The following is a 25682-nucleotide window of genomic DNA, read 5'->3' as shown; positions in this document are numbered from 1 at the left end:
GGTGGCTCTTCAGGGCATGCTCTAGTGCCCGAGATTGTTGGGTTGGGTGTTTTGTTTTGTGGGTTTTTTTGGTGGGGTATTTTTGTTTGTTTGTTTGGGGTTTTTTTGTGTGTGTGTGTATGGTTGGACTCAACAGCCTTCAAAGGTCCCTTCCAACCATGAAGATTCTGTGGTTCTCTACACACCCTTTACAGGTGTTAAGGTATTTCTGATCGCTGCAAAAGGCGAGCCCCCCTCCCCGGGGCACTGTGTCCTTGTGTGCCGTGTCCCCAGCTGGTGGTGACCTCTCTCTGGTGCTGTCTTGCAGCTGGCTCTCCTGACAGAGCTCTCCCGCAGCCACGGGGGTGAGAAGCACGGGCTCCTCAGCGTGTCCCACGGTGACCCGGCCACCAGCAGCGTCTTCCAGAACGAGAACTTCCAGCTCCACCTGGCTCCCCCTCCGCTGGCTGAAGACTAACCCTCTGCCACGGCTGCTCTCGGTGCCTGGAAGCCTTTCCATCACAACGTTGGACTTTTCCCCCCATCCAGGGGCTTTTCCTGGACCCTCTGTGCCGCGTCGAGTCTCGCTGAGCGCTGCGGGGTTTGTAGCAGCGGGTGATATCCCACTTCTGCTGCTGCCTCTCACTAAACCGAGGTGGCCACGGGGCCACTGGGCTGGAAACTGTGAACTCTGGGGGCAAAGCCAAGGGTGCCGAAGCACCGCGCGGCGCTGGGCTACCTGCACCGCCCCGGGGGCTCGCGGCAGCAGCCGTAGTTTTGCCAAACAACGGGGCCGGGGCCAGCTCCGCTCCGTGGGAGGAGAGGGGGGTCCTGTGCCCAGAGCCCATGTCCCACGGTGCTGTGCTGGGTTTGTGGGGTTTAACTGCAGCACTGAAAAAAAAAAATAGTGATTTTTGCCAAGGCCTGGCCCCCCATCCCCTGTGGGGTCAAGGGGCACGGAAGAGGCAAATGTGGAAAAGGCTGAAGAATGCAGAAATTGGTACAGGTGTGAGCAAACCAACCCGCGCACGGTGTGTTCCTGCAGACCTCCATTAAAAGGCCCTTGGCTGAACTTTGCTGCCTGAGCTGTGCCCCAGGGGAGCGGGTCAGAGGGCTCCTGGTCCAGCCCTGCTGCTGGCTACCGGTTCCGTAGCACAGTTGCCACCGAGCTGTGGTGGAAGCTGCAGCCTGTCTCCCCCTGCTCGCCTTGTTGCACCTACACTGAGGGGCTGGGGGAGCGTGTGGGTGTGTAAAAAAGGTGCTGCAGGCCCGTGGGGGCTGTGAGGTGGAGAGCATCGGCACGATGAAGGAAATGGCCTCAAGTTACACCAGGGGAGGTTCAGGCTGGATATTAGGAACAATTTTTTCACCGAAAGGGTTCTCAGCCATTGGAATGGGCTGCCCAGGGAGGGGGTTGAGGCCCCATCCCTGGAGGTGTTCAAAAGACGGGTTGATGTAGTGCTGGGAGGTCTGGTTTAGTGATGATGCTCCTTGTTTGTTGTGTGGGTGTTTATTTTTGTCAAAATTAGGTTGACGGTTGGACAAGATGATCTTTAAGGTCTCTTCCCACCTAGAAGATTCTGTGATGGTTGGAGAGGTTTGTCACTACTGAGCTCAGCCCATGGTTCTGCAGTGCCAGACTGGGCAGTGTCCCTTCCCAGCAGCACCTTTGTCACTCTGTCACACAACAGTCCACCTGCTGCAGCCCAACAGCCGTGGTGTGTCTGTAGTGTCACACACACAGCTCTGTACCCGGGTGTTGCTCTCCAGGCACACAGAACTGACATGTGGAGCCTGGGGCTGTCCCTGCAGAGCTCAGGTGGGATGGCAGGAACGCGGGGTGGCCCAGTGTCACTCCCCTCCTTCCTACTGCCCTTAAGAGCTACAAAATGGTGCCCCAGGCGGATGCTTCCAGCCTGAGGGGAGGTAAAACAAGGGGCTGCAGAGGCTGCCAGACATCAGCCTGGGCTTGCAGCTCGTCCTCCTCCTCGATGGGCCACTTAGAGGTGAGGCAGAACCGGTCCAACAGCCGTGGTGTGTCTGTAGTGTCACACACACAGCTCTGTACCCGGGTGTTGCTCTCCAGGCACACAGAACTGACATGTGGAGCCTGGGGCTGTCCCTGCAGAGCTCAGGTGGGATGGCAGGAACGCGGGGTGGCCCAGTGTCACTCCCCTCCTTCCTACTGCCCTTAAGAGCTACAAAATGGTGCCCCAGGCGGATGCTTCCAGCCTGAGGGGAGGTAAAACAAGGGGCTGCAGAGGCTGCCAGACATCAGCCTGGGCTTGCAGCTCGTCCTCCTCCTCGATGGGCCACTTAGAGGTGAGGCAGAACCGGGCTGTGAGGTTGCCCACCAGCCCCAGGACTTACCAGGTGCCCAAACCCTGGTGTGCTCCAACCTGGTCACTACATTTCTCTGCCTTGCACTGGGTGTGTGTCTCAGGTGCTGCTGTCTGAAGCTGTAAGTGACCCTTCCTTTGCTGCAAACATCAGACCGTTTCACTCTAGTGTGGAAAACACAGGGTGAGTCAGGACACGCGGAACTTAGCGAGTTATTTAGTATTTTATTAAAGAGGAAATATACACGCCTCTCCCTGGCAGAGCGGAGCAACGGGCCCAGGGCACGTCTCTTACAGCACGTGGACGCCAGTGTTTGTGCAAAGAGAAGAGCCCCCGTTGGTGTGTGGGGCGTGTTTCTGCGCTGGTGGGGGGAGGGAGCACGGCGACAGCCCCCCCCTGGCTGCTGAACGCCCCCCGGGACCGGCCCCGTCCCACCGGGCTGCTCCCCCCTCCCCTCGCCCAGGTACCGCGGGCGGAAGAGGCAGCTGATTGTGCTTAAGACACCTTGAACAAATCCTGGGTAGGAGACACTCACAGCTTGTGAATATTGCTAATTACTTACAGTTTAAGAGAGAATGTATCCTGACGACAGTGATATGGACCTGCCGGACCAGAGGGACCTTGTGCCATCTCTCAGCCACCAACACCCACTGACCCCTGCTGCGCTCACAGCTGGAGGCGGCTCCCGCTTGCTCGCACACAAGGTGAGCTCCTGCCAGGTCAGAGGGTCCTGATGCCCCTTCCCGTGCTTGGTGTCCCCCAGAAGCCACCCTGACCTCAGGACAGGTCCCCCCACGGCCACTCCTCCCTCTGCCAGGGCCACCCCAGCCTCCCGGGAAGGAGAAGCCACCCCTGGGCAGGATGCTCAGGCAGGGCAGGCACAGGGACAAGCTGCCCCAGCTCCCCCCTCGAGATTACAATTGAAAGATTAAATATGAATAAATGCTGTAGGTTTATACGTAACGCTTCCTTCTACCTATGGAATGTGTCTGAATGGTTAAAAGACACTAAAACGTTGTTAGAAACCTCAGTAAATCAAGAAAGACGACCCCGCCCTTAAAAAATACGTAAATCCTACTTAGTTTTACTACGGCCTTCGTTTAAATGCCCTCAGGGAAAAAAAACGGAGTATTTTGGGGTGCCTTGTGAGAATGTAGCTGTTCATGCAATGGCCCAAGTTCCTCATTTAACAAGCATTGCACTTTTTTTTTTTATGCAAGGCATCAAAACTATAAAACCTATGGTTTTTTTTTTTTTTTTTGTCTGAAAGTGTTAGTCTAAAAAGTACAGTATTACTTGATAACCGTTTATGGTAAACTCCTAGCACACGCGCAGGTGCACAGACACACACTGTTGCCTAAACGTTTTTGTTTTGTTTTTTGTTGTTTTTTTTTTTTTTCCTAAAGATACCGATTACAAAGTGTATAAAACCAGTACTACACTGTCAGGATACGGTGAGAGAGATGAGCCATCCTATAACACGGACTATAATCTAGTACCAACCACTGAACTGTACACCTTTACACAGCCTGCCATTCACCGGGGGCTTTTGGAACAGCCCAGGAGACAAAGTGATTTGGGAATGCTGTCGGAAACGCAGTTATTACTGACTCCAGCTGGTCCGAGCCCACTGAAACCTTCTGAGAAGGACGGGTTTTGTGGAGCAGGGCTGAAAGCAAACCCAGCAGCGGGACAGCTCGCTCCCTCCAGGCACCTCAGGAGACTCAGAACCCCCTCCTCGACCAGGAGCGGGCACCGAGGCTTCCTCTCCCCCCTGGAGTGACCCCAGGCTGTATTTTAACAAGCCCACGGGCTACCCAGCCCATGGGCCACCTCCACGCTGTCCCCGAGCTCTGCCAACACAGTGGTGTGGCTGATTAAAACTTTTTTTTTTTTTTTTACATTTTAAATTTTTGTTATTCTTCAGGCAGATGCAGGCCCTGAGGCGTCCTGAGTGCGTGTGCCTGGCACCAAACAGCGCAGGAGGAAGCAGCAGGCAAAGCCCAGGGGGGATCTCGTGTGTTTTTGGAGGTAGTGGCTTCCTTCGCCTGCATCTTGCACCCCAAGTCCAGCCCGGAATCGCTCAGACGCCCGCGCTCCACCTCTGCCCGCTCCCCAAGCCAGATCCCCGTCCCGACAGCCACGGAGAGAGAAAAAAGGACCAGCTGGATCCAGGCAACAGATTTCCCCCCCTCCGGAGCAAAGGTTGTGCCTTCTCAGGAGATTTCAGAGCCTGCCCTAACTCAGCAGCTGCTCGGTGCATAGCCTGGAGGAAAGTTGGGAGGCACTTTGTGCATTCTCTAGCCCCTCGCACCACCCCGCCGGGAGAGCGGGGCCACCAGCCTTCGAGAAGGGTCACACCAGCACTAGAGAAAAGGATGGACGGACGCCCGAGGACAGACAGAGAGGGAAAGAGCCTCTTGTGGCCGCACCTCGTGTGGCTGTTTTGAGGAAAGAATAAGGGCAACTTGGTTTTGCTGCTGGCAGGTGTGCTGCCAGCTCACCCTCTGTGCTTTGACGGCCCGCTGCAAACATCCACACAGATGGAAACAGCTCGAGTGGCACATCCCTGTGTGAGAAGTGTATGATGTGACCAAGAAAAGGGCCTGTTTCAGCTAGAAAAGTCTTTTTATCACTACCTTCCGTGCAGAGGTGGGAGATCTGATCGGGCTGAGAACACGTTAAAATTGCTCAGGCTGCTGCTGGTTGACCAACGCGCCAGTCCCGCCACCGCGCTCCCGTGAGGGATCCGAAATATCAAGTGCACTGGAAAAAAAGGGATTGTCAGAAAAACAAAAGAAAAAAACCAACCAGAAAATATAAATACTACAAAAAGCAACGTTACTGAGTGGGAACTGGACTGCTCTGATACCAACTTGTCGGATCACACAGTGGTTTCTATAGTCTCGATGACTTCCATTTCGCACTGGGAGGGTGACAGGAGCGGGCACTCGTCGGGTTCCCAGCTGCTGTCCGGGCTGTAGTCTTCTTCTGAGCTCAGCTCAGCCACCCCCTCCGTGTCCTCGTCACACGACTCGATGTAGTGCACCCCCACCGCATTGATCCCGGAGTCCTCGGAGCTGGAAGGGGAGGAGCAGTGATCCGTTTTTGGTGTATTGCTCTCTTTTGTGATTAAGGCGTTGCGGACGGAGACTTCCTCGGGCTTGACCTTGTGGGGGACGGGGGGAGGCTGCCTCTGCACGTAGCACATCTTCCCGTTGATGCACTTCACGCGGTAGTTGTCGATGAAGAGGTCGGCGATGGTGCAGAACTGGGGGGAGTCGGGGGGCAGGGGGGGCTGGAAGACGGGGGCGAACTTCAGGAAGTGTTCGGTGAGCGAGACGGAGATCTGGATGGTGTTCGGAGCCTCCCGGGGGCGAACGGGTATTTCGGTGCTGGGGAGCTGCTCCACGGGGGTCATGGGCTGATAGACGTATTTACCTGCAGGGAAAACCAAAAAGAGGCATTTCAGGGTGGTTTATCTTTAAGTTAGGATCAAACAGATGATAACGGCGCTTGCCCTTGGGCCTTAATAACAAGGAAGGGGTCCCTGCAGTAGCAGCCCCGCTGTTTTCAGCGCCTCGAGGTGCTCTGGCAGGTAAGCACAACCCTCCTCACCCCAATCTTCTCCTCCCCCTGCCCCAAAGGCAGCTGTAAGACACCACTAACTCCAGAAAATTAACTCCAGGGACCCAACTCCATAGCTGAGAAGCAGGAGGGACAGGGAGTCTGCCTGCACCCCTTTCTAGGGGAAAGAAAACCCAAAAGATGCCTGGAGACTGGCTGTTTTTTTTTGTTTTCACTGAACACAGAGCTGTTGTCACTTACATCTTTGCTACAATGGTCTAAATTGTATTATATTATTGTTACTCCTCCAAATGACAATGAGTCTCCCTGCATGCGTTCCCATGTTCTTTTTTTTTTTCTGGGGACTAAATCGTGTTTTTCTGTATTGTAAAGCAGAGGTTCATACATGGCTGCAATTAGAATCTTAAGGCAGAAAAATAAAGGAATTCTCCAGCCACAGAAATGCTTTTGGCATCTTGATTATCTGGTTAAGTAGTAGGAAAATAGGATTATGTTGGTTATATAGCGCTGAACCAAGAGTGAACTGAAAATCTTTACTAAATGAAATAAATAAAAGAGCAGAAAATCAGTACTTTGTTAGGGGAACCTGAGGAACCCGAGGCTATGCCCAAGACTGTAAAATGCTGCATTTTATTTGCATGAAGCCTCTGAAAGATTCATGTCTCCCTGGGGGTTCAGACACTATGAAAGCACAAATTTCCAGCAGCCTTGCGAGTAGCCGGGCTCTGGGAAGAGTTGGGATGCCTGGGCTGGAAATGCTGCTTCGCCAAGGCAGAAGAAGGTATCAAAGCACCCAAGGACTGTCTTGATGCTGGAAGCTCTCCAGGTAAGGAGCAAAAAGCCACCCGTGTCTCTCTGCATTAATGAATCCAGCTCCGATGAGATGCACGGTTTCGTCTCTGCGGCTCAGAGGTAGGTGCAGCCCTTCTCCCCCAAATTACCCATCCTTTGGAAAATCATAGAATCATAGAATTGCCCAGGCCAGAAGGGACCTCCAAAGGTCATCTAGTCCCACCTCCCCGCAGTCAGCAGGGACACCCCCAACTAGACCAGGTTGCCCAGGGCCTCGTCGAGCCTCTCCTTGAATATCTCCAGGGAAGGGGCCTCAACCACCTCCCTGGGCAACCTCTTCCAGTGCTCCACCACCCTCACAGTGAAGAACCCTCTCCTCATCTCCAGTCTAAATCTGTTCCCCTCCAGCTTGAAGCCATTGCCCCTCGTCCTGTCACTGCAGGCCTTTCTAAACAGGTTCTCCCCAGCCTTCCTGTAGGCTCCCTTCAGGTACTGGAAGGCTGCTATTAGGTCTCCCCGGAGCCTCCTCTTCTCCAGGCTGAACAACCCCAGCTCCCTCAGCCTGTCCTCGTAGCAGAGGTGCTCCATCCCCCTGATCATCCTTGTGGCCCTCCTCTGGACCCTCTCCATCAGGTCCATGTCCTTCTTATATTGAGGGCTCCAGACCTGCACACAATACTCCAGGTGAGGTCTCACCTGCGCAGAGTAAAGTGGCAGAATCCCCTCTCTGGACCTGCTGGCAACGCAGCTTTTGATGCAGCCCAGGATGGGATTGTCCTTCTGGGCTGCAGCTGCCCACTGAAAATGGGAGTAGAGACCGCATTTCCACTGAGCAGGGCCTGGGACAGGAAAAGGAGAGAAAGGCTTTCCCTCTCCCCAAGGGCTGGCTCCCTCCCTGTGCCTCCCTGCAGTGAAATAATCCCATCCTCAGCCCAGGAATCCTTCCCAGCAGTGGGTTGGGCTGAGAGATCCCAGCTCTTGGCTGCTGCAGGGGTCCCACACACGGGCTGAGCTCCACCAGCCCGGCTCCAGCACCTCACCAGGGGAAACCTCGAGTGCTGGGGAAGGCTCTTCCCACCCCTGCTGGGCTGTTGGAGTTGGAAGGGAAAGGCAGCTCCTGTGAAATCGGCTGCTTTTCCTCTGCTGGGACTTCAAACTCCACGGCTGGAGGATGGGAGAAGAGAGGAAAGCTCAGGGGAGCACCAGAGTGTGGGAGACCAAGCAGCCACGGAGAGTGGGCTCAGAGGAAGGGGCACCAGCCAGGCAGGAGAGAAAAGCCCACCCCTGCCGTGCCCCCGGGAGAGAACAGACCCAGAGCAGAGGGTGAGCAGGGGAAAAGAAGGTTTTGTGACTAGATGTGACCAGCTCCCCTCCCGTACCTCATCAAGCACTTTTTTTTCCCCCCCTACCATCTGTGGAATGATAATCGTTGACAGAGCTCAGGGAAAATACACCAGGCTTTTCCCCCTCCTGTTTGATTAAGGCTGGATGGCAGAGAAGACAAAGCTGTCCTCTCCACTTGCCATCTTTTGAATGTTCCACGGTCGGGTTTCTAAACTTGCTGTGACTCAGAGGAACGAAGCACCAGCATCAAACGCTCCCCCCACAGAGCTCCTGCTCCTCCAGGAGCAGCAGCACCAGGATGTTCTGGACCTGGCAGTGGCTGAGGGATGTGGGGGTCTCTCAGGCATTTTTCCACTCTTGCTGACACACACTCCTTGGGGTTGGAGGGGACAGACCTTGCCTTCAGCAGCCCCCGCCTTCCTGCCAGCCACTCTTCTTCCCAAAACCTCTCAAATTAATGAATATTAAACACGCTGCTGTCCTGCAAGGCAACGCCATCGCCCGACCCATCAGCACGCTGCCCGCTGGAACAGCTCCCAAGAAAATCCAGCTCCTGGAAACCAAAATGCAACAGGTATCAACCCCCCCTCACCTGGAACCCCAACGCTCTGTTTATTCATCTATTTGTGGGGGCTTCTCTGGGGGTTCCTGTTCTGGTCTGTTGACAACCAACCATAAAACCCAAATACTAACGACAAGGAAAAATTTCTAGGAAAAATTTCTTCACAGAAAGGGTTATCCAGCATTGGAATGGGCTGCCCGGGGAAGTGGTTGAGGCACCATCCCTGGAGGTGTTCAAAAGACAGGTTGACATGGTCCTCAAGAATATGGTTTAGTGATTTTTTTATTGCCTATTTCTTACTTATTTTTTTGTCAGGTTGATGGTTGGACTAGATGAGCTTTAAGGTCCCGTCCAACCTAGACGATTCTATGAAAGAAAAATAATTCTCAGCTCTTATTTTGTGCCACCTCTCCAGCTGCAGTGCCCAAGGAAGGCCCTGGTGAAGATTTTAACACGATTAACAAAAAACAGCGGCTGCACAACAGGAATATGTTTTTTCACTTAAAACAGCCAACCACATGGTGGTGGTGAAGGCTGGGGGGGACGTTGGGAGAGGAAAGCCGGGGGTTTAAGCCAAGGTAACTTGCAGTACAGATGTTGAATCTTTGATTCATCACTTTGACTCTTACCCCCCTCCCCGGGGGCAGGGGGAGAGGGGGTGCTACCCAGGAGCTCAACGGGTGGTAATTCCCTGGGTGTTTCCAAACTGCCCTGCTGGCACTAATTTCAGGGTAGAAGGAACCAGGGGCTCTTCTGTGAACAGAGGATTTCAGATCCCCATCTGGGGGACCCTACAGCAGCTGAAAATGTTTCCTTCCCTTCCAAGGACAAGCTCTGCCAGGGTAAAACAGGAATTTTTTACATAAACTGATTTCTACATTCCGTGAGAATTCTGGTACAACTTTAAGTTACAGCTAGTTTTAGGGCCAAACTTGTTTATTTTAGATTAAACTTTGTTTAAAAACATGATTGGGGCTGGTTTTAAAGGGTGCTGGTGCTCAGGGCTGGGACTGTCGGGGTGGATCACAGCCAAAGCTGTGGTTCCAGCCTCACTTACAGCTCCTTACCCTACATACCGTGTGTAAATGCATCAGCCACGATGCAGCCCATGAAAAATAAATGCAGAAGTTTAAAAATAAAATGGCCCCCCGCCCCTGCAGCTTGCACGGTTGGCAGAGACGGCTTTTTCACAGAGAATTATCCCAAAAGCACAAGTCCCCCCAGTTTTCTTATAACACAGCTCGGTCTGATTGAACTCCCACTGAAATAACCAGCAATTTTTTTGCTGACTTTGAACAGCTGGCAAAAGTCTGTGACAAAATAGTATTTTGAGCACCTATTCTGATGTTCTGATACGTGCCTTTTAATACGCTAGCGCGAAATTTATTGTCTATTTATTTCCCCCCCCCGTGTCAGTTGAAGAACTCTGCAACTGAGCTGTGCTGATGAATGCTCCTGTAAATTACAGTGTTTTGCTCAAATACAGATGCCAGACGAGACGCCGCATCGCGAGCTGTTTCCTGGGTCACTTGTCACCGCTGCCTACGCGGAAGATGGCAATTCGGTGAAGGAAAAGTACTGCACGTGTCAAAAAAAAAAAAAAAAGAAGAAAAAAAAATACCAAACTCTTGTGCAAAGCAGTTTGCTGCATCTGCAGCTGTTTGGGAAGCTCTCGAGCACTGTAAGAGCTGGCACAGTTCTGGCCCTGCAGAAGACTTCAGAAGAAGGTACATTGGCTACGCTCAACTCTTTGTCACCACCCAAAGCCTGTGCCAGCACCTACAGTTTATTCCTGTTGCTGCACAAAGCCTTACCCTCCAAAAACACTGATCCCAGCAGCCTGTGCACAACTAAAAAAAGGATTGATTTGTTTTTTCCATTTCTTCATTATCCAACTGACCCTTGTGAAAGCCAAGAATCCAATCCTCTGGAGACTTAGCACAGACTGAAAGCGATACCCAGCTGCAAAACGACTCTTCCAGCCGTGTCCCAGGAGGTAGGTATGGGGCAGTGCTCATCTCCCTGCTTCCCTGTGCACAGAAATAGGGCTTTTATTGCCAAATGGGATGGAAAGCCTTGGCCCCACGCCTCCGCTGCCACCCGCCAGCAGGTTAAGGCAGAACCCAGCAGAGCAGTGAGCTCTGCCATCACCTCCACATCTCCAGCAAACCCATGCCACTTGGGGGAATATTTTATCCCCCAAAGCAGATGCACGCTTCCATATTCTATATATAGAGTCTGTTTGTGCATTGATTACCAGAACTATGTGGTTGATTGATTGGAAGCTGTGTTACTGTGTCTCCTGCTTACAAAGAACAAACACGAGCCTTTAGAAGCAAGCCAGGAGGTCATTTCTTTCTGGTTTTTTGCTAATTGAGCAGTCTGCATGCATCCTCACCAAACAGGCACAGCAGCAATTTCCGCGCCTAATACAAAATAACTTAACCATGAAATAAGCAGAGGTGCTGCTTAAACATTTTATTCTCTACTTCCCTTCGTCCCAGAGTTCTAGTTTACCTCTGACACTCATTAACGTGCTTGGCATATTAAAAAAAAAAAAAAGAATAAATCCATCTTTCAGCAGTGAGGTTCCTCACAACACATTCTCAAGTTTTGCCCTCTCAAAAACGCCACCTTGAAGGATTATTTTTTTTTTTTCCTTAAAAAAAAACCCACCAGGAATTGCAATGCACTTCATGCAGTAAGAAGAGGTTGCTGTGGATCTTAGAGGAGGCTAAGTCAGCGACACACACGCTGTGCAAGACGTTTAGACACCGTTTAACTGAACCATAAAAGCTTTCTTCACGTGTGTTCTTTTCCCTGCAGCTGCTTGGGCAAAAATTTCTCCACCCTTCAATCTGCTCTTATCTGCTCTCCAAAAATGGGCAGGCTTCAGGAAGACCTGCCAACCCTGTGTTCTTTAACGGCTCCGTTTAACCCCCACAGCTCAGGAGCTGCTGCTTCCACATCCCTCTGCGTGGGGAAGCCTTGGAGATCACCTCCTCAAGCACTGGCTTTCTTCAAGGGAGTGTTTTTTCCAGTGGGATTTGGTCGATACCTCGCCAGCGCGGCAGGAGAGACAAGCCTGTCTCCTTTGGAGGAGCTGAAGATGCACCCCCCTCAGATGTCTAAATGAAGTTGTCTGGCAGGAGATGACAGCTACAAGCTGGAGGAGCGTGGTGCTGCCTGGGTTGGCACAAGTAGCCCAAGGACGAGGTAGGAACTGTCAAAACACCCAGCTGGCTCTCCGAAAGTCGGGGCAAAGGGAGGGTTTTCCTCCTTCACAGACTGAAGCAAAGCTGCTGAAGGGCACTCAGCACCCTAAGCCTGAGGGAGGCACCTACTGCACCTTTTTCCCAGAAACATTCAGCAGAGTAGAAGGGTCACCTGAAAATGTGACACTGGTCTATAAACACCTGCAGGGGACGCTGCCTTCCAGCCCCGCAGCAGCCGACACAATCACTGCCTCTGGCCTTCCTCCTCCTCCTCCCTCTCTCCGGCTACAGGCACAGCTTGAGACCACAAACCTTTGCAAACAAAGACTGCCCGAACCATAAATATTCACCCAGGACTATAATAGCTACAAATTACACTTTGCTTAGAGCACACTAATAGCTTTTCCAGAGGGGCGAGAGCAAATGGGAGGAGAAACCCAGAGTACAATTACAGATGGCACATGTGAAACAAACCCTGCTAAGCCAGTTTCTATTTCTTGGTATCATGTGCAATAGCCATCACGTCCTATCTAGCAAAATATTCTGTATGGAGTAATGTTATCTGGAGCACTGGGTCCAGTTCTGGGCTCCCCAGTTCAAGGAGGACAGGGAACTGCTGGAGAGGGGATAGTAGAGGACTACAAAGGTGATGAGAGGAGTATAACATCTCCCTGATGAGGAAAGGCTGAGGGACTTGGGTCTTTTGAGTCTGGAGAAGAGAAGGCTGAGGGGGGATCTGATCAACACCTATAAATACTTCAAGGGTGGGTGTCAGGAGGATGGGACCAGGCTTTTTTCAGTGGTGCCCAGGGACAGGACAAGAGGGAACGGGCCCAGACTTGAATAGAAGAAGCTCCCCCTAAACATGAAGAGGAACGTCTTTCTGTGAGGGTGGCAGAGCCCTGGCAGAGGCTGCCCAGGGAGGTGGTGGAGTCTCCTCCTCTGGAGACATTCAAACCCCACCTGGACACGTTCCTGTGGGACCTGCTCTGGGGGACCCTGCTCTGGCAGGGGGTTGGCCTAGATGATCTCCAGAGGTCCCTTCCAACCCATATCACGCTGTGATTCTGGGCTGTCTGGGTAACGCGAGACATGGAATAAGCCAGCAGAGGAAAAGAAAAATACTTCTGGATCCTGAGGCAGTGTCAGATTGACAGCACAAGCTCAAGCAAAGCTGAACTGTGACACTGGTGGTTATAATGAAGAGTAGCTAAAAAGCTTGTCAAGGTTGAAGGAGCCTCATAGCTAAAGATACGCAGCACCTTAATGGAAGTGATACTTTCACCCTGTGCTTTTCCAAGCAACAAATGCTGTGATTATTCAAACAGATTTCCAGTGCGTGGAAGGCAAACAGAGCATCCTGCACGTCTCCAGAACTTCTGGAACTTAACCTTCTGTAGGGGATCACAACAAAGACCCCAAGGACACAAGCCAACTCTGCAAAGGACCACTAGTTGTGACCTACCATACCTTCCCTGGTCTAGCAACGTTTCCAGAGCGGCTCCCCCGGCAGCCATTCTGTACAGCTGCCAATTCTCTCCTCATGTGAAGGAGAGGTGTTCCCTCTCGTTGCTGTAGAGTGAGAGACAGCTGTGACAGCCCTTGACTTGATGAGCCATAAGCTTTTCACAGGAAACCAAGAAAGGGAGGGGTGGGGAAAAAAAAAAGAGTAAGTTTTTCTTCATCAAATTTGTATTTTAATGCCCTTTTGTCTTGATTTGTTTTAAATACAAAAAAGAATCATGATGGTAGGTGCTGAGAGCTGTCTAAGCCTTTCGGGGTTTTCCGTGCAGGTAACTCTTAAATGCAAACAGACCCTGGAGCTTCCTTCTATTTTTCCTCTCATTTTTACACGGATTTACCAGACTTAAGGAAAGAGAAACCCTGGAGGCTCGAGGAATGTTTCAGGCAGCCATAAACCCCCTTAAAGGGGCTGTATTTGCTTACTACCCATTGTAAGGGAACAGAATATTGACTCCTCCCCCAAAAAAGCAGTGAACAATGCACACAGACGTGGGGTCTGAAAAGACCCACACGTGATGGGAGACAGTCCCAGGCACCTGCACCAGCACAGCAGCGAAGCGCTGCCCATCGCAACCCCAGCTCCAACCCCAAGGATGTTCCCCTTCCACCATGCCTTTGCAAAGCTTCCCCCCAAAGGGGAGAACAGCTACTCTTTGCACATTTCCCCTAAAAATTTTATCCCCAACTTAGAGTAGATCTTTTTTAAATTCTGTAAACCCACCCCGGCTTAGTGCTAAATATTTATTCTACCAAACCATCCCTGTGCACCATCTGCTCAAGCTTCAGCATCCCATCCCCTTCATGGAGACCGTGAGCGTGCTGATATGGTAACAAAGAAGGATAAGCACGGAGCAGTGTCAGAAGGTACCTAAAAAATGAAGGCATTTCCTGGTACAGAGAAACCACAGGCACTAGAGAGACAAGTTACAGTCGTATTCCAGGTGAGTAGGAAGATGGTAGGTGAGCTGAGGGAACTGGGGTTATTCAGCCTGGAGAAGAGGAGGCTGAGGGGAGAAAAAAAAAAAAAAAAAAAAAACCCACCCCGGCTTAGTGCTAAATATTTATTCTACCAAACCATCCCTGTGCACCATCTGCTCAAGCTTCGGCATCCCATCCCCTTCATGGAGACCGTGAGCGTGCTGATATGGTAACAAAGAAGGATAAGCACGGAGCAGTGTCAGAAGGTACCTAAAAAATGAAGGCATCTCCTGGTATAAAGAAACCACAGAGAAATCACTAGAGAGACAAGTTACAGTCGTCTTCCAGGTGAGTAGCACACGCTGCAGGGGGACAGCCATGAGCCCCTGTGTGCAATGGGGATGTTCTCCTGTTAAGGTCCCTTCCAACCTAGAAGATTCTGTGAATTCTCTATTTAAGTCAGGTTGACGGTTGGACAAGATGATCTTTAAGGTCCCTTCCAACCTAGAAGATTCTGTGATTTTGTGATTCTGCAGGGGGACAGCCACAAGCCCCTGTGTGCAATGGGAATGTTCTCCTGTGAATTCTCTATTCAGCAGAAGAGCTCGTTGGGTTCTTGAATGGACAGTCCCCTCCAAAGGGCTGTACCCTGCAAGAGAGACCCATGTTCTGCGTCCACAGGAGACAACTGAGGCAGGAGGTTGGGTTTTATGGCTTGGAACAGGCTTGCTGTGGCTGCAGCCTGTTTTCCTGGTGGGCTGAGAGGAGAAGGGATGGCACGTGTGACGTGCTGTACCTGTGCAGCCCCCTTTCCCCTCTCAGAGCACATGTCATCTGTGCGGTGGCCGTAGCAGAGCACGAGCCTTCTGGGCTTGACAAACACCACATTCTTCAACTTCACTGCTGGGAACAGTGATTGTCATTATCAATCCAGGCCCTTCTTTTAACTCTCCTCCTATCGCTTCTTCTGGTGCCTATCTCTGCACGCTTCCATTCCTACTTCATTCAAACCAATCTTTGTATTTCTCTTACAAGCCTTCACCGAACCCATTTCTGGAGAATTTAAAGGACCACTCTCCCTACTTAGGCCCAGAAAACATCACCACGTGGAGCTGATGTGTGCCCTTCCCTTGGAGGAGAGTGGGATCCAGCGATGCTCTGCACAAAAAAAAAATAAAAGACCAAGTACCACCCTTGGAGGAGAAGAAGGAGGAGGAAGAGGAGGAGAGCCATCATGTCACACCATGCCACTGTGGGCAAACAGCCAGAGCAGCTGGACAACATGGATGGGAGCAAACCCAGCACTCGGCGCTGTGGCAGGGTAAGTGAAGGCTGACTGAGGAGTAAAAGCATCTCCCTCAGCTTCACACCAAGAGGGCCAAGATCCCACAGCACCAGCTGGGGAACGCCAGGATCTACTGGCAGGGGGTAGGAAAAACATGGGAAAGGTGAATGTTCCCTTTTGCCTGCTAAGGCTGGTGGGCTGCAGAAGACTCCTAGAGCTGGTGAGTCCACCCTGACACAACTGATGGTGTCCAAGCCTTCAACTGGGGATAGGAGCCACCTCTGAGTGCATACACCTGGAATGTGGCTCAGGGTCTGAAATCCAAACAACTCAGGCAGCTGCACAGCATAAGGGGTGACACAGCCATGCCCCCATCCCTGGAAGGGCTGAAGGTGAGCTCCAGCACCACACAGCTGCTGGGACGCCCACGGAGCATCCTCTCCTTGGGCACAGCAGGGAACAGGATTTTGGGGCTGGGTGCAAGCACAAGAGCAAAACAAGCAGTTTTGCAAGCTCTCAAGCTTGGTGGCTCTCAAGCTCCGCAGCCACCAGTGACAGCAAGAATACAAATGCCTGTCTCTTGCTGAAATTGTTTTACAACATAGGTTATATATAAATTCCAACTGTTACGTTGCCTAAATTAAAGTATGTATATATTAAAAACAAGGCGCAGTTGCCAAGCAATCAGATTTTACTTTCCCAGTGGTTTTTTGACTTCCATCTATGTGAATATACTGAACTAGGGGCAAAAACATCTCTAAATTGCATCAACTGATTCACTTCTTGAATTCTGTGATCAGTCCCTACGTAAAAATTGATTAGTGGAAGAATCAAAGCCATTATGAAAACATCCTCTGTATCTTGTGGACAGATAAATTCATGAAGGTGCTGGGATGAAAAGCACACCACACTGAAACAGGGTCACTTTATATGCAGAGAGAGAGAGAGAAATAAATACATATATATATATATATATATGTGGAGGGAGAGAGAGACATATATATACACACTACCTGGAATCCAATCTACTGTCAACCAGCTTTTTACATCAGTATAAGCTTGTGCCATCTATCAACAGCTGAGCCCCACACTGGCAGAGCTATCATTCTGGAACAGCTTACAATGTTTCTGAGTAAAAACATTTTGCTTTTTGTCCCTTACAGAAAGAAAAATTTCTGGTATAACCCTATCAACGAGAAGAAGAAGTAAGTTACCAAGGCTGGGAGTGAGTCAGGAAGCACAAGGCAGCGCCGGTGAAATGGAGAGCCGTTCCATAAAGCCATCCCCAGGATGTCCATTCTCTACAAGCCCAGCTCTGCATCCACACAAGCAGTGACAGAACATATTCCTGATGAGTATGTGGATGCTGCCAGGAAATTCGAGCTCCTCTGCCAAGTACCTGGAAGTCCTCTTGAGTGCTTCCAGCAAACCTGGGCACAGTCAGCTCTGCGGACCCAGGGAGATGACAATCTCGTGACTCAGTTTGTCTCACAGGGCACCGCAAGGATATGACCACTGGCTGTGGTTTGAGACACACGAAACATCCATCAGCAACCCCAAGAGTAAGGCTGAGGTGTCAGAAGGCACCGTGGTTGTACGCTGTGGCAGTGAGGTGCTTGGAGTGAGCACACTCACAGATTCAAGCTGGCAAACACATTTCCTCACCTGCAGAGTCCAGGAAGGAAGCCACACGCTCGCCCCAGGCACTGCACTCTGCTACAAATTTTGTCTCTGAGCTGTTACTCTCCAGTGAGAAAAGCACCTGAAGCTTTTAACCAAAGCCAAGACCTCTAGATGGGAGCAGGGGCTCAGCCTTCCCCACAAAGTTCTCTCTACAACTACCTGAAAGGAGGGTGTAGAGAGGTGGGGGTCGGTCTCTTTTCTCAAGTCACAGGCGACAGGACAAGAGGAAATGGCCTCAAGTTGCCCCAGGGGAGGTTCAGGCTGGATATTAGGAAAATTTTTTTCCCTGAAAGGGTTCTCAGCCATTGGAATGGGCTGCCCAGGGAGGGGGGTGAGGCCCCATCCCTGGAGGTGTTCAAAAGACAGGCTGATGTAGTGCTGGGAGGTCTGGTTTAGTGATGATGCTCCTTGTTTGTTGGGTGGGTGTCTATTTTTGTCAGTTAGGTTGATGGTTGGACAAGATGATCTTTAAGGGCCCTTCCAACCTAGAAGATTCTGTGATTCTGTGAAAGCTGTTTAGAACATTCTGAATTCACGGGCAACCGCATCAGCTGACGGGACGTGACCTTACTGAACGTCTCCTTCGGAAGTACTTGCTTCCAGCAGGAAACATCCACAGGCTCCTCATTGCAGGCTTCATGAAAAGAGCAGGTTAACCCTTCCAGCAGCTAATGAGGAGAGGTGCCATTAATCTGCAACTCTCAGATCCTTGAGTTGTGGGCAAGCAGATTCACAATTCTTTGTGAATCGGGCTCCTAAGCCGGACGGACCGATTACAAAACACAGCCTCATGGTCACACGTGACAGACAAGAGTTTCTGGCTGGCAGGAAGCGTTTTGGTGCACAAAGGCCCTTTTTCTCAGGACTTTTGGAGCAAGGGGTGCAGTGATTTCTATTCAATCCTGTATGAGGCTTAAAAAGAGTCCTACAAGATGTACTAACAGCAAGTAACTTGAATTCAAAGATTTTCCTGTGGTCCATTCCTGTTAAGCGATACCAGGGGTTTTGCTAATAATAATAATAGCAATAATAATAATAATAGAAGGCGCATGTCTCCAAACATAGCTGATTGGAGGAAGGATTTCAAACTGAATGCCAGCAGGTTCTTTCAAAGGCGCTGATGTTTCCACGGGGTACGATGGATCTACACGTGTGGGTTCTCTTTCCAAGGCACAGCATCAATAGTTACATTCATACTGTGATTTACAGATTATAACTAAACCCAGAGGAACAAAACAGTCCCCACTGGTGCACCCATTAAACTGGCGGGTGAACGTTCTCCCTCAGAGTTACACTTCAGAATATATTAAGCTGACGTTCTTCCCTTCCTTGTGCACAGCTTAGTGAAATGAAGCTCGAATATCATAGCTCTTCAAAATACAGGTGAAGAGAAGATCTTGCACAGCCACAGGCAGCAAATCCTCATTAAAAGTCTTTTCCCATTACAAGCTGTAATATCCACCTTTCTGCAGCCCTTGCCTGGTGCTCACAGCATAATGCCTGGCTTGTGCACAAACATTTTGTCCAGATACGCGGACTTAAACAGGATGGATGTTCAAATCCTTTTCACAGCAAAAGCAAATGAAAAATGCCTATTTCTCCTAGGATTTGTCAGCGTCCTCCCACCAAGAAAAGCCGTGTTTCCAGAGAATCAAATCCTTTTCACAGCAAAAGCAAATGAAAAATGCCTATTTCTCCTAGGATTTGTCAGCGTCCTCCCACCAAGACAAGCCGTGTTTCCAGAGAACACCCCACAGTTCCTACCCCCACTGCCCCATTCCTGTTTAGACAGAGTTTTCCACAAAGAAAAATGTGTTATTCTGAATAGTCAGTCTCTGAATTTAAAATTTAAGCATGTTACAACTTCATGTGTATCCAACAGCTCAGTCATCAGGATGCAGTGGAACAGCACAGCTGGAAATTCAAGTGGCCATCACTAGTGCCAGGCTGGCTACCTCCAGTAACTCCAGTCTGTGTCACCTTCTGCAGATGGAGATGCACGTAAAGCACGGGTACACTGCTGCCCTTTGGCTCTCTCCTGGATGTGGCAAAGAGTTTTATAGCCACCAAAAAACCAGTGCAAAGAAACCCCACCAGAATAAAAGCAAGGCTTGTGGAGATCGACAACGTACACAAGGCTGCGGGGTTTAGTTTAGGATCTCCTCCAGGGCTGTGGCTGCTTCTCTCACACGGATGGATCGACAGAAGCTGGCTGGCAGGAGACACGACTCCTCTTTAGACCCCCAAGCTCTCTCACGCCGCTCTTGAATACCTTCAATAACCATTTAAACTCACTTATCATGCTGCCTCGCTGATTCCCCGCTTACGGTTCGCACAGGCAGACTGGGGTCTGAATAATTACACGGGCTTCAAAGACTGTCAGAGCCCCTGCTGATAGCTTCTGTGGCACGAGAGGGGGGAGAGACACCACGGAAATGTGCTTGTGCACCCAGAGGGGCTTATACGGTGCACACATGGCTAATTAGCAGGGGAAAATAGTGGCACCTGGCACGGGGGGCCAGGCTGTGTACGCTGCCAGGACAGGTAGGAGACACGATGTGACACCCAACACCCCATCGTTCTCTCTGGAAGAGGTATCACCAAGGCTGGCCTCATGCTTTTGTGGGGCAGAAAACCAATGTTTGGGTTTTTTTTAATTTTAAAATGTTATTTCAAGTAGAGAAGAACGTAAGAAACAAGCGTCTGCTCAGAGGCCACCCAGGTGCAGTGGCTGTGCTGATGTGCTTCACTCCCTGGCAGCAGCTGTGGGGAGATGGATAATCACCTCTCGCCCCCCAAGCGCACAGCAGAGACCCACGGCAGACCCACAACTCCAGGGGACCTGCAGCCACCCGGAAAGCAGACGCAGAGAAGAGAAACCCTGGTCTCCCTGTTCAGTGGGCAGCAAGAAATGCAAATATACAGCCAAAATCAGAGCAGTCCTTCTTCCCAAAACCCCCCAGAAAACACATGCCCTTCGTGACGTGCCGCCCCTCGCGTAAACCCATTCTTCTCCTCTTGGCTGAGGAACGACAGTTTCTTGGGTTTCTTGCCAAGCCCTGACCTCACGCAGAAGCTGCCGGGTCTGGATCCAAAGTGGGGGTTGTAACAGTCCTACAATTACGTGATGCACGCCAGGGAGCAGGAAGCTATTTCCAGGCACACCTGCAAACCCCTACACACCACGCAGCGCAACGCAAGGGCGGAGGAGGAGCATTTGGATTTGTAAAAACCTCTACTGCCACCATTCTTTTTACACGCCTGAGCCGGTTTCCCTTTCTGAGCACCCAAAGGAAACCTCACAGCTTTCACCCTGCTCCCTTTGTTTTCTTGTAAAACGGTCCAAATGGCTGAATCTCGCAAAAGCGGCGGAACCGAAATTTATTTGCTGCGTTTATTTTTCAGCATAAGATAGGCAAGAGGCTTTAAGTAACTAAAAGCCTGCTTTAAGTAACTAAAAGCCTGCTTTTTTGATGCAGAACCAGAGCAAAAAAAAAAAAAAAAAAAAAATCACAGGTAGCACAATTACTCTCTATTGATGCAACCTCTGTGAAACAAGTATTTTGGAGCCATTATTGGTAATGTATTTTTGACAGCTGTAACACAACATAACTGAGAGTTTTGCAAGGTGTTTAACATCATGCAAGATATTCAGATTAAAAAAAAAATGAACACAGCTGCAACCAGAACACCCTATTTCTGCCTCGTCCAGGGATGAAGCCAATCTTGAGAGGGTATCAAGCGTGATGCTTTCTCTGGTGAGCTAATTCTTGGGAAGTAAAAATGAGCAAAACACAGTCCAAGTGCTGCTGTCAGGAGAGGTGTAACCCCGAGGGTGTGATCCCTTCTGACAGGAGCCTGGCAGACAGCATCACTGTGAATCGCAGCCGCAGCACAAACCCAGAGGTGAGGAAAGGGAAGGAAGGTGGGCACCTTGCTGCAAACCTGCCTCTGGCTCACCTTTTCTCTGATAAAAAAATTGTCCTGAGTAATTTAAGGCTCTCGACCTGCATCTAATAAACAGAATCCCACGAGGCTGGGGACGGGTCTGGAGAACAAGTCACACAAGGAGAGGCTGAGGGAATTGGGCATGTTTAGTTTGGAGAAGAGGAGGCTGAGGGGAGACCTCATTGCCCTCTACAGCTCCCTGAAAGGAGGGTGGAGAGAGGTGGGGGTTGGCCTCTTCTCCCAAGGGACTCATGCCAGGAGCAGAGGAAACGGTCTGGAGTTGGGGCAGGGGAGGTTTAGATTAGATATTGGGAAGAATGACTTTCCTGAGAGGGGGGTCAGGCACTGGAACAGCCTGCCCAGGGAGGGGGTGGAGTCATCATCCCTGGAGGGATTTAAGAAATGGGTAGAGGTGGCACTTCAGGGCATGCTCTAGTGCCTGGGATTATCGGGTTGGGTGTTTTGTTTTGTGGGGTTTTTTTGGTGGGTTTTGTTTGTTTGTTTTGGGTTTTGTTTTTTGTATGGTTGGACTCGATGATCTCAAAGGTCCCTTCCAACCATGAAGATTCTGTGAGGCTGTCGGAGGGGAGGGGAGGAGAGGAAGAATAACAGGGGGCTGTCACCCTGGCAAGCAGAATGCACGGAGGGATAGACTGAGAGGGCCAACAGGACAAACGTAGGGGCTGAAGTCAAAACACCTCCTTGGGCCAACCCCTTCTTCCCTGCAGGGAAGAGGACGCCGAAAATGTGAGCCCTCATCGGGCTGCCCCGTTGAGGCAGGAGTTGGCAGGCACAAGGGGTGAAGGGTGTTGTGGCCATATATTGCAGCAGGACACGAGGTTCTGCCTGCTCTCCTGGACCCTGGATGTCCATGGAGCCAAGGCATCTCCAGTGACACCCAGCGCCCCACCAGCCTCCCCGAGCCCACCGGCGCTGGGCGTTTTGTGGGTGCTTATTGATGGAAGTTCTAGTTGGGTTCACAGCTTCCCCAGGCACACATTAGAGAACCACACTCCCATCTCACAGGGAAATCTCCTCGGCACCACACCCCAAACAGACTCAAAATGACCCGAAATAAACTCCCCGGGGTTAGAGACAGAAGTCATAGAGACACCCACAGCACTTGAGGTTCTGCGAGGTGTTTGGATACACTGAGCAGTCCCTGCGATCTCGCCTGCCAGCTATTATTGCCATTTTACTGACAGAGGAACATCGGAGGTAAAGAGAGCGCTTAAAGTGCTGCTCACTTCAGAGCGTGCCAACAGAAATGGCTTTGGGGAGTTCAGACTGGGTTCCTTCTCAATTATTATTTCTGTAGCCAAGTGGCTCTGCAACGCTAAATCGCTGCCGTCGCTGAAGTAAGCAGCTGTGATCCTGAATACACATGAGGAGACGATCTATTCACCGTAGCGGCAGTGAGTTTTTGTCATTTTTCAGTGTAAGTGCACTTTAACTGAGCTGACATTCTCCCGGACCTTGGACACTGATGGAAAATAATACTTCAAAGGCCATTTTAATTGATGTAGAGTTTCCTGTACCCCAATACAGCCCTTAAGAGTCAGAGAAAACCACTTTCAAGAACCCTCTGAGGACTCCCGAGTCAGTATTACAGCGCTGCGTTTATGGAAGATAACTCCCAACACTGTTTAATTACATCTCTGACCTCTATACAATTTTCCATTATAGGCCTCATTCTTACCCCTTTCAAGTCCCACTCAACTCATTCTGCAGGAGCAGGATACAAAGACATCCTTAGCTCTGAAATTTGCATTAGGAAATAAGGGGGCAAGAAGGGAGAGCGCTTATTGGTGACTTTCAGGAGATTAAAGAAGAAAATGACGTATGTGACTTCCTTCATTTAAAATCGTAGTTTCATGGCGCAAACGTTTCTCAAAGTTTCCTTAGCCATAAAGGAGGAATTAAGAAGGAATTCTGTACTTCTGGCAAAAGCTATGATTATTTTCAAATCTTATGATTGCCCACGGGGAAGCTAAGGGTTGGATGGGATCTTGAGCGGGCCTTCCAGGAGGGAATCAGCCCGTGTATCTCCTAAGAGATACCAGTCTAAGCCTTCTGTAAAGGACTTTGAGGACCACGATTCCTCACCTTCTCAAGCACTCTGTTCCCTTGCTTCATTTCTCTTCCTAGTTAAAATGTTTTCTGACATGCAAACCTAAACTTTCCTTGCCACAGGTAAGTGACAGCTGGTTATCTTCCAAGTCTGTGTAGAGAAGGACTAGAACACAGCGTTCTTTGCATGGCTACCTTCACACTTTGCAAAGCTCCTCTCCCTCCATCCATCTTTTCCTGCCCAAGCAACCCCTTGTAAATCCTATTTTCTGAGCTGATCCCCGTCGTCTCCTACAGAACCTCCCCAATTCTCCTACAGCTTTTTAAGGCGCAACGCTCAAAGCTAAGCCCATCAGGCTGGTATCGTCATTACTGAGCCGAGGAGGCTAATTAAATTGCACGCCTGCAATGCCCGCGCTGATGCGTCCCCAAGCGAAGGCTGGGGTTCTGGTTGTGGATTTTCTGCCACGAAGGCCTCCTGCTGCTGACGCACGCTCCGTTTGTGATCCAGCTTCATCCCCAGACCCTTCTCCACCACGTCACTTCTCCAGGTGTTCCCAGCTCCGCATTTGGCTTTCCCCTTCCCAGGACCATCTCCCAACTGATTACAGGTAACATCTCCAGTTTATTTCTAAACACCAGTTTGAGCTCTGGTCCTGGACTCCAGAGTGCTTACAAGCTCATACATCCTGATGACGACCACAAATAACCGAGTGCTTACAAGCTCATACATCCTGATGACCACAAATAACTGAGACCAGAGAAATTTTGGAAAAAGAAGAGCATACCTAGGTTATAACTGGACAGTCTTTGTGTCACCAATGAAAAGCCAAGGAGACACCCCTGTCCCTAGGCAGCAGGTGACTGGCACCTTCTCACACAGCCAGTTGTGCCACCACACATAAAACCCCCTTTTGTTCTGAACTGATTTCAAATGAACCCCAAACCTAAGCAAAATTCCCAGAACGTCCACTTAGTTCAAACAGAAGCTCTCCTCCAAGCGAAAGGTGGCTTTTTAGGCAGGCCCTTCTCCCCGCCAAAGCAACATTTGCAAAAAGCATGTGCGTGGGGGAATCCATGCAGGAGTTCCAATTACAAACACGGAGACAGAGTTCAAAGGAGAACGGGACATCAGGAGTCAAGGGACACTTTCGGCAGCACCGAGAAACCTTCACGGAGGGGTCCACCTTCAACCCCGACCACCCGAAGCCTTCAGATCTCCCAAACGCAGCACCACCTGAGCCCACGCAGCTCCATCAACCATTCCCTGAAGCTCCATCAACCATTCCCCGACCTCATCCCCCACAACGCCGCTTGAAAAGCCTGCTCCTCGGGGCCGCGTGTGATTAATTATTCATCCAACTCTGTTTGGACATCCCACAGTTCCACCCCAACCTCCATGATTACACACCATCGGGATGCGAATATAGATATTAAAGTCCGCCGGGCGCGTTTTTGACAGAGTTGGGTCAACGCTGGGTTTTGAAACAGCAGCTATCTGCTATAGATATATATATATATATCCTAAAGCACTTAGTTCTCTACGCGAAACATTTTAAAGACAATTAATTAGAAGCGAGGGCGAAAGGGGCCGGTGAGCGGTTCCTCCCAGCGGCGGAGAGAGAGGGGAGCTCGCCCCTTTGGCCACCGCTCGCCTCCGGGGGGTTGCCTGGAGGCCCCGAGGAGGCAACTCTCCCTATCCCCACCACCATCAATACCACCACCACCAATACCACCGCCCCCCTCCCCGGCTCCGGCAGCAGGTCCCACCGGGGGGACACGGGTGGAAGGGGGGGGGGACACACACAGAGGGACACACAGAGGAAGGGAGAGAGGGAGGAAGGCTGGGACCCTTGGGGGGGTTGGGACCGGTTGGGGAGCCGCTCGCTCGCTCACTCACTCACAGTGGCACCATCCCAGGTGGCAGCACCAGTGGAGACGGAAGCAGCGGCCGTGGCTGTGGGTGGCGCAGAGGGAGAGCCCGTCGCAGGGCTGGAAGTCGGGTCTGCCGGCGCAGCTGCGGGCCAGGGCCACCCAGAGCAGGTCCCACAGCAACGTGTCCAGGTGGGGTTTGAATGTCTCCAGAGAAGGAGACTCCACCACCTCTCTGGGCAGCCTCTGCCAGGGCTCTGCCACCCTCAAAGTGAAGAAGTTCCTCCTCATGTTTAGATGGAACTTCCTATGATCAAGTTTGTGCCCGTTCCCTCCTGTCCTGTCTCTGGGCACCACTGAAAAAAGACCCCATCCTCTTGAAACCCACCCCTGAAATATTTATAGGTGTTGATCAGATCCCCCCTCAGTCTTCTCCAGACTAAAAAGACCCAAGTCCCTCAGCCTGGCTGCTCAGGGAAGTGGTTGAGGCACCATCCCTGGAGGTCTTCAAAAGACGGGTTGACATGGTCCTCAGGAATATGGTTTAGTGATTTTTTATTGC

The 25682-nt window shown here is 50.9% G+C and overlaps 2 protein-coding genes across 5 annotated transcripts in view; one reads left to right on the top strand and one right to left on the bottom strand.

The window, feature by feature from the left end:
• The window catches only part of VPS8 (VPS8, CORVET complex subunit), a 121718-nt gene extending 120667 nt beyond the window's left edge, over positions 1-1051 (top strand). Inside the window, exon 47 of the mRNA XM_014939738.1 lies at positions 308-1051. Within this exon, the coding sequence (XP_014795224.1) occupies positions 308-457 (150 nt within the window). The 3' untranslated portion in view covers positions 458-1051. The remainder of the gene's footprint in view (positions 1-307) is intronic.
• A 1472-nt stretch (positions 1052-2523) lies between these two features.
• LOC106886633 (chromosome unknown open reading frame, human C3orf70) lies at positions 2524-25274 on the bottom strand. 4 transcript variants are annotated; one of them, XM_014939728.1, is made up of 3 exons: positions 25153-25274; positions 5165-5760; positions 2524-5085 (listed from the first exon to the last, which is right to left on the bottom strand). In XM_014939728.1, exon 2 carries the CDS (start codon positions 5738-5740, stop codon positions 5204-5206), a length of 537 nt encoding a protein of 178 aa, XP_014795214.1. In that variant the 5' UTR covers positions 5741-5760; positions 25153-25274; the 3' UTR covers positions 2524-5085; positions 5165-5203. The 4 variants fall into 4 exon arrangements, with proteins under 4 accessions (XP_014795214.1, XP_014795215.1, XP_014795213.1 ...); XM_014939729.1 differs by having other exon boundaries at positions 5196-5760; XM_014939727.1 differs by having other exon boundaries at positions 2524-5760; positions 25149-25274.
• Between the last annotated feature and the right edge of the window lie 408 nt (positions 25275-25682).

This window comes from Calidris pugnax, unplaced genomic scaffold (assembly GCF_001431845.1).
Source record: "Calidris pugnax isolate Ruff unplaced genomic scaffold, ASM143184v1 scaffold37, whole genome shotgun sequence".
NCBI classification, from domain to species: Eukaryota; Metazoa; Chordata; class Aves; order Charadriiformes; family Scolopacidae; genus Calidris; species Calidris pugnax.
This window is presented reverse-complemented; position numbering and strand designations above follow the sequence as displayed.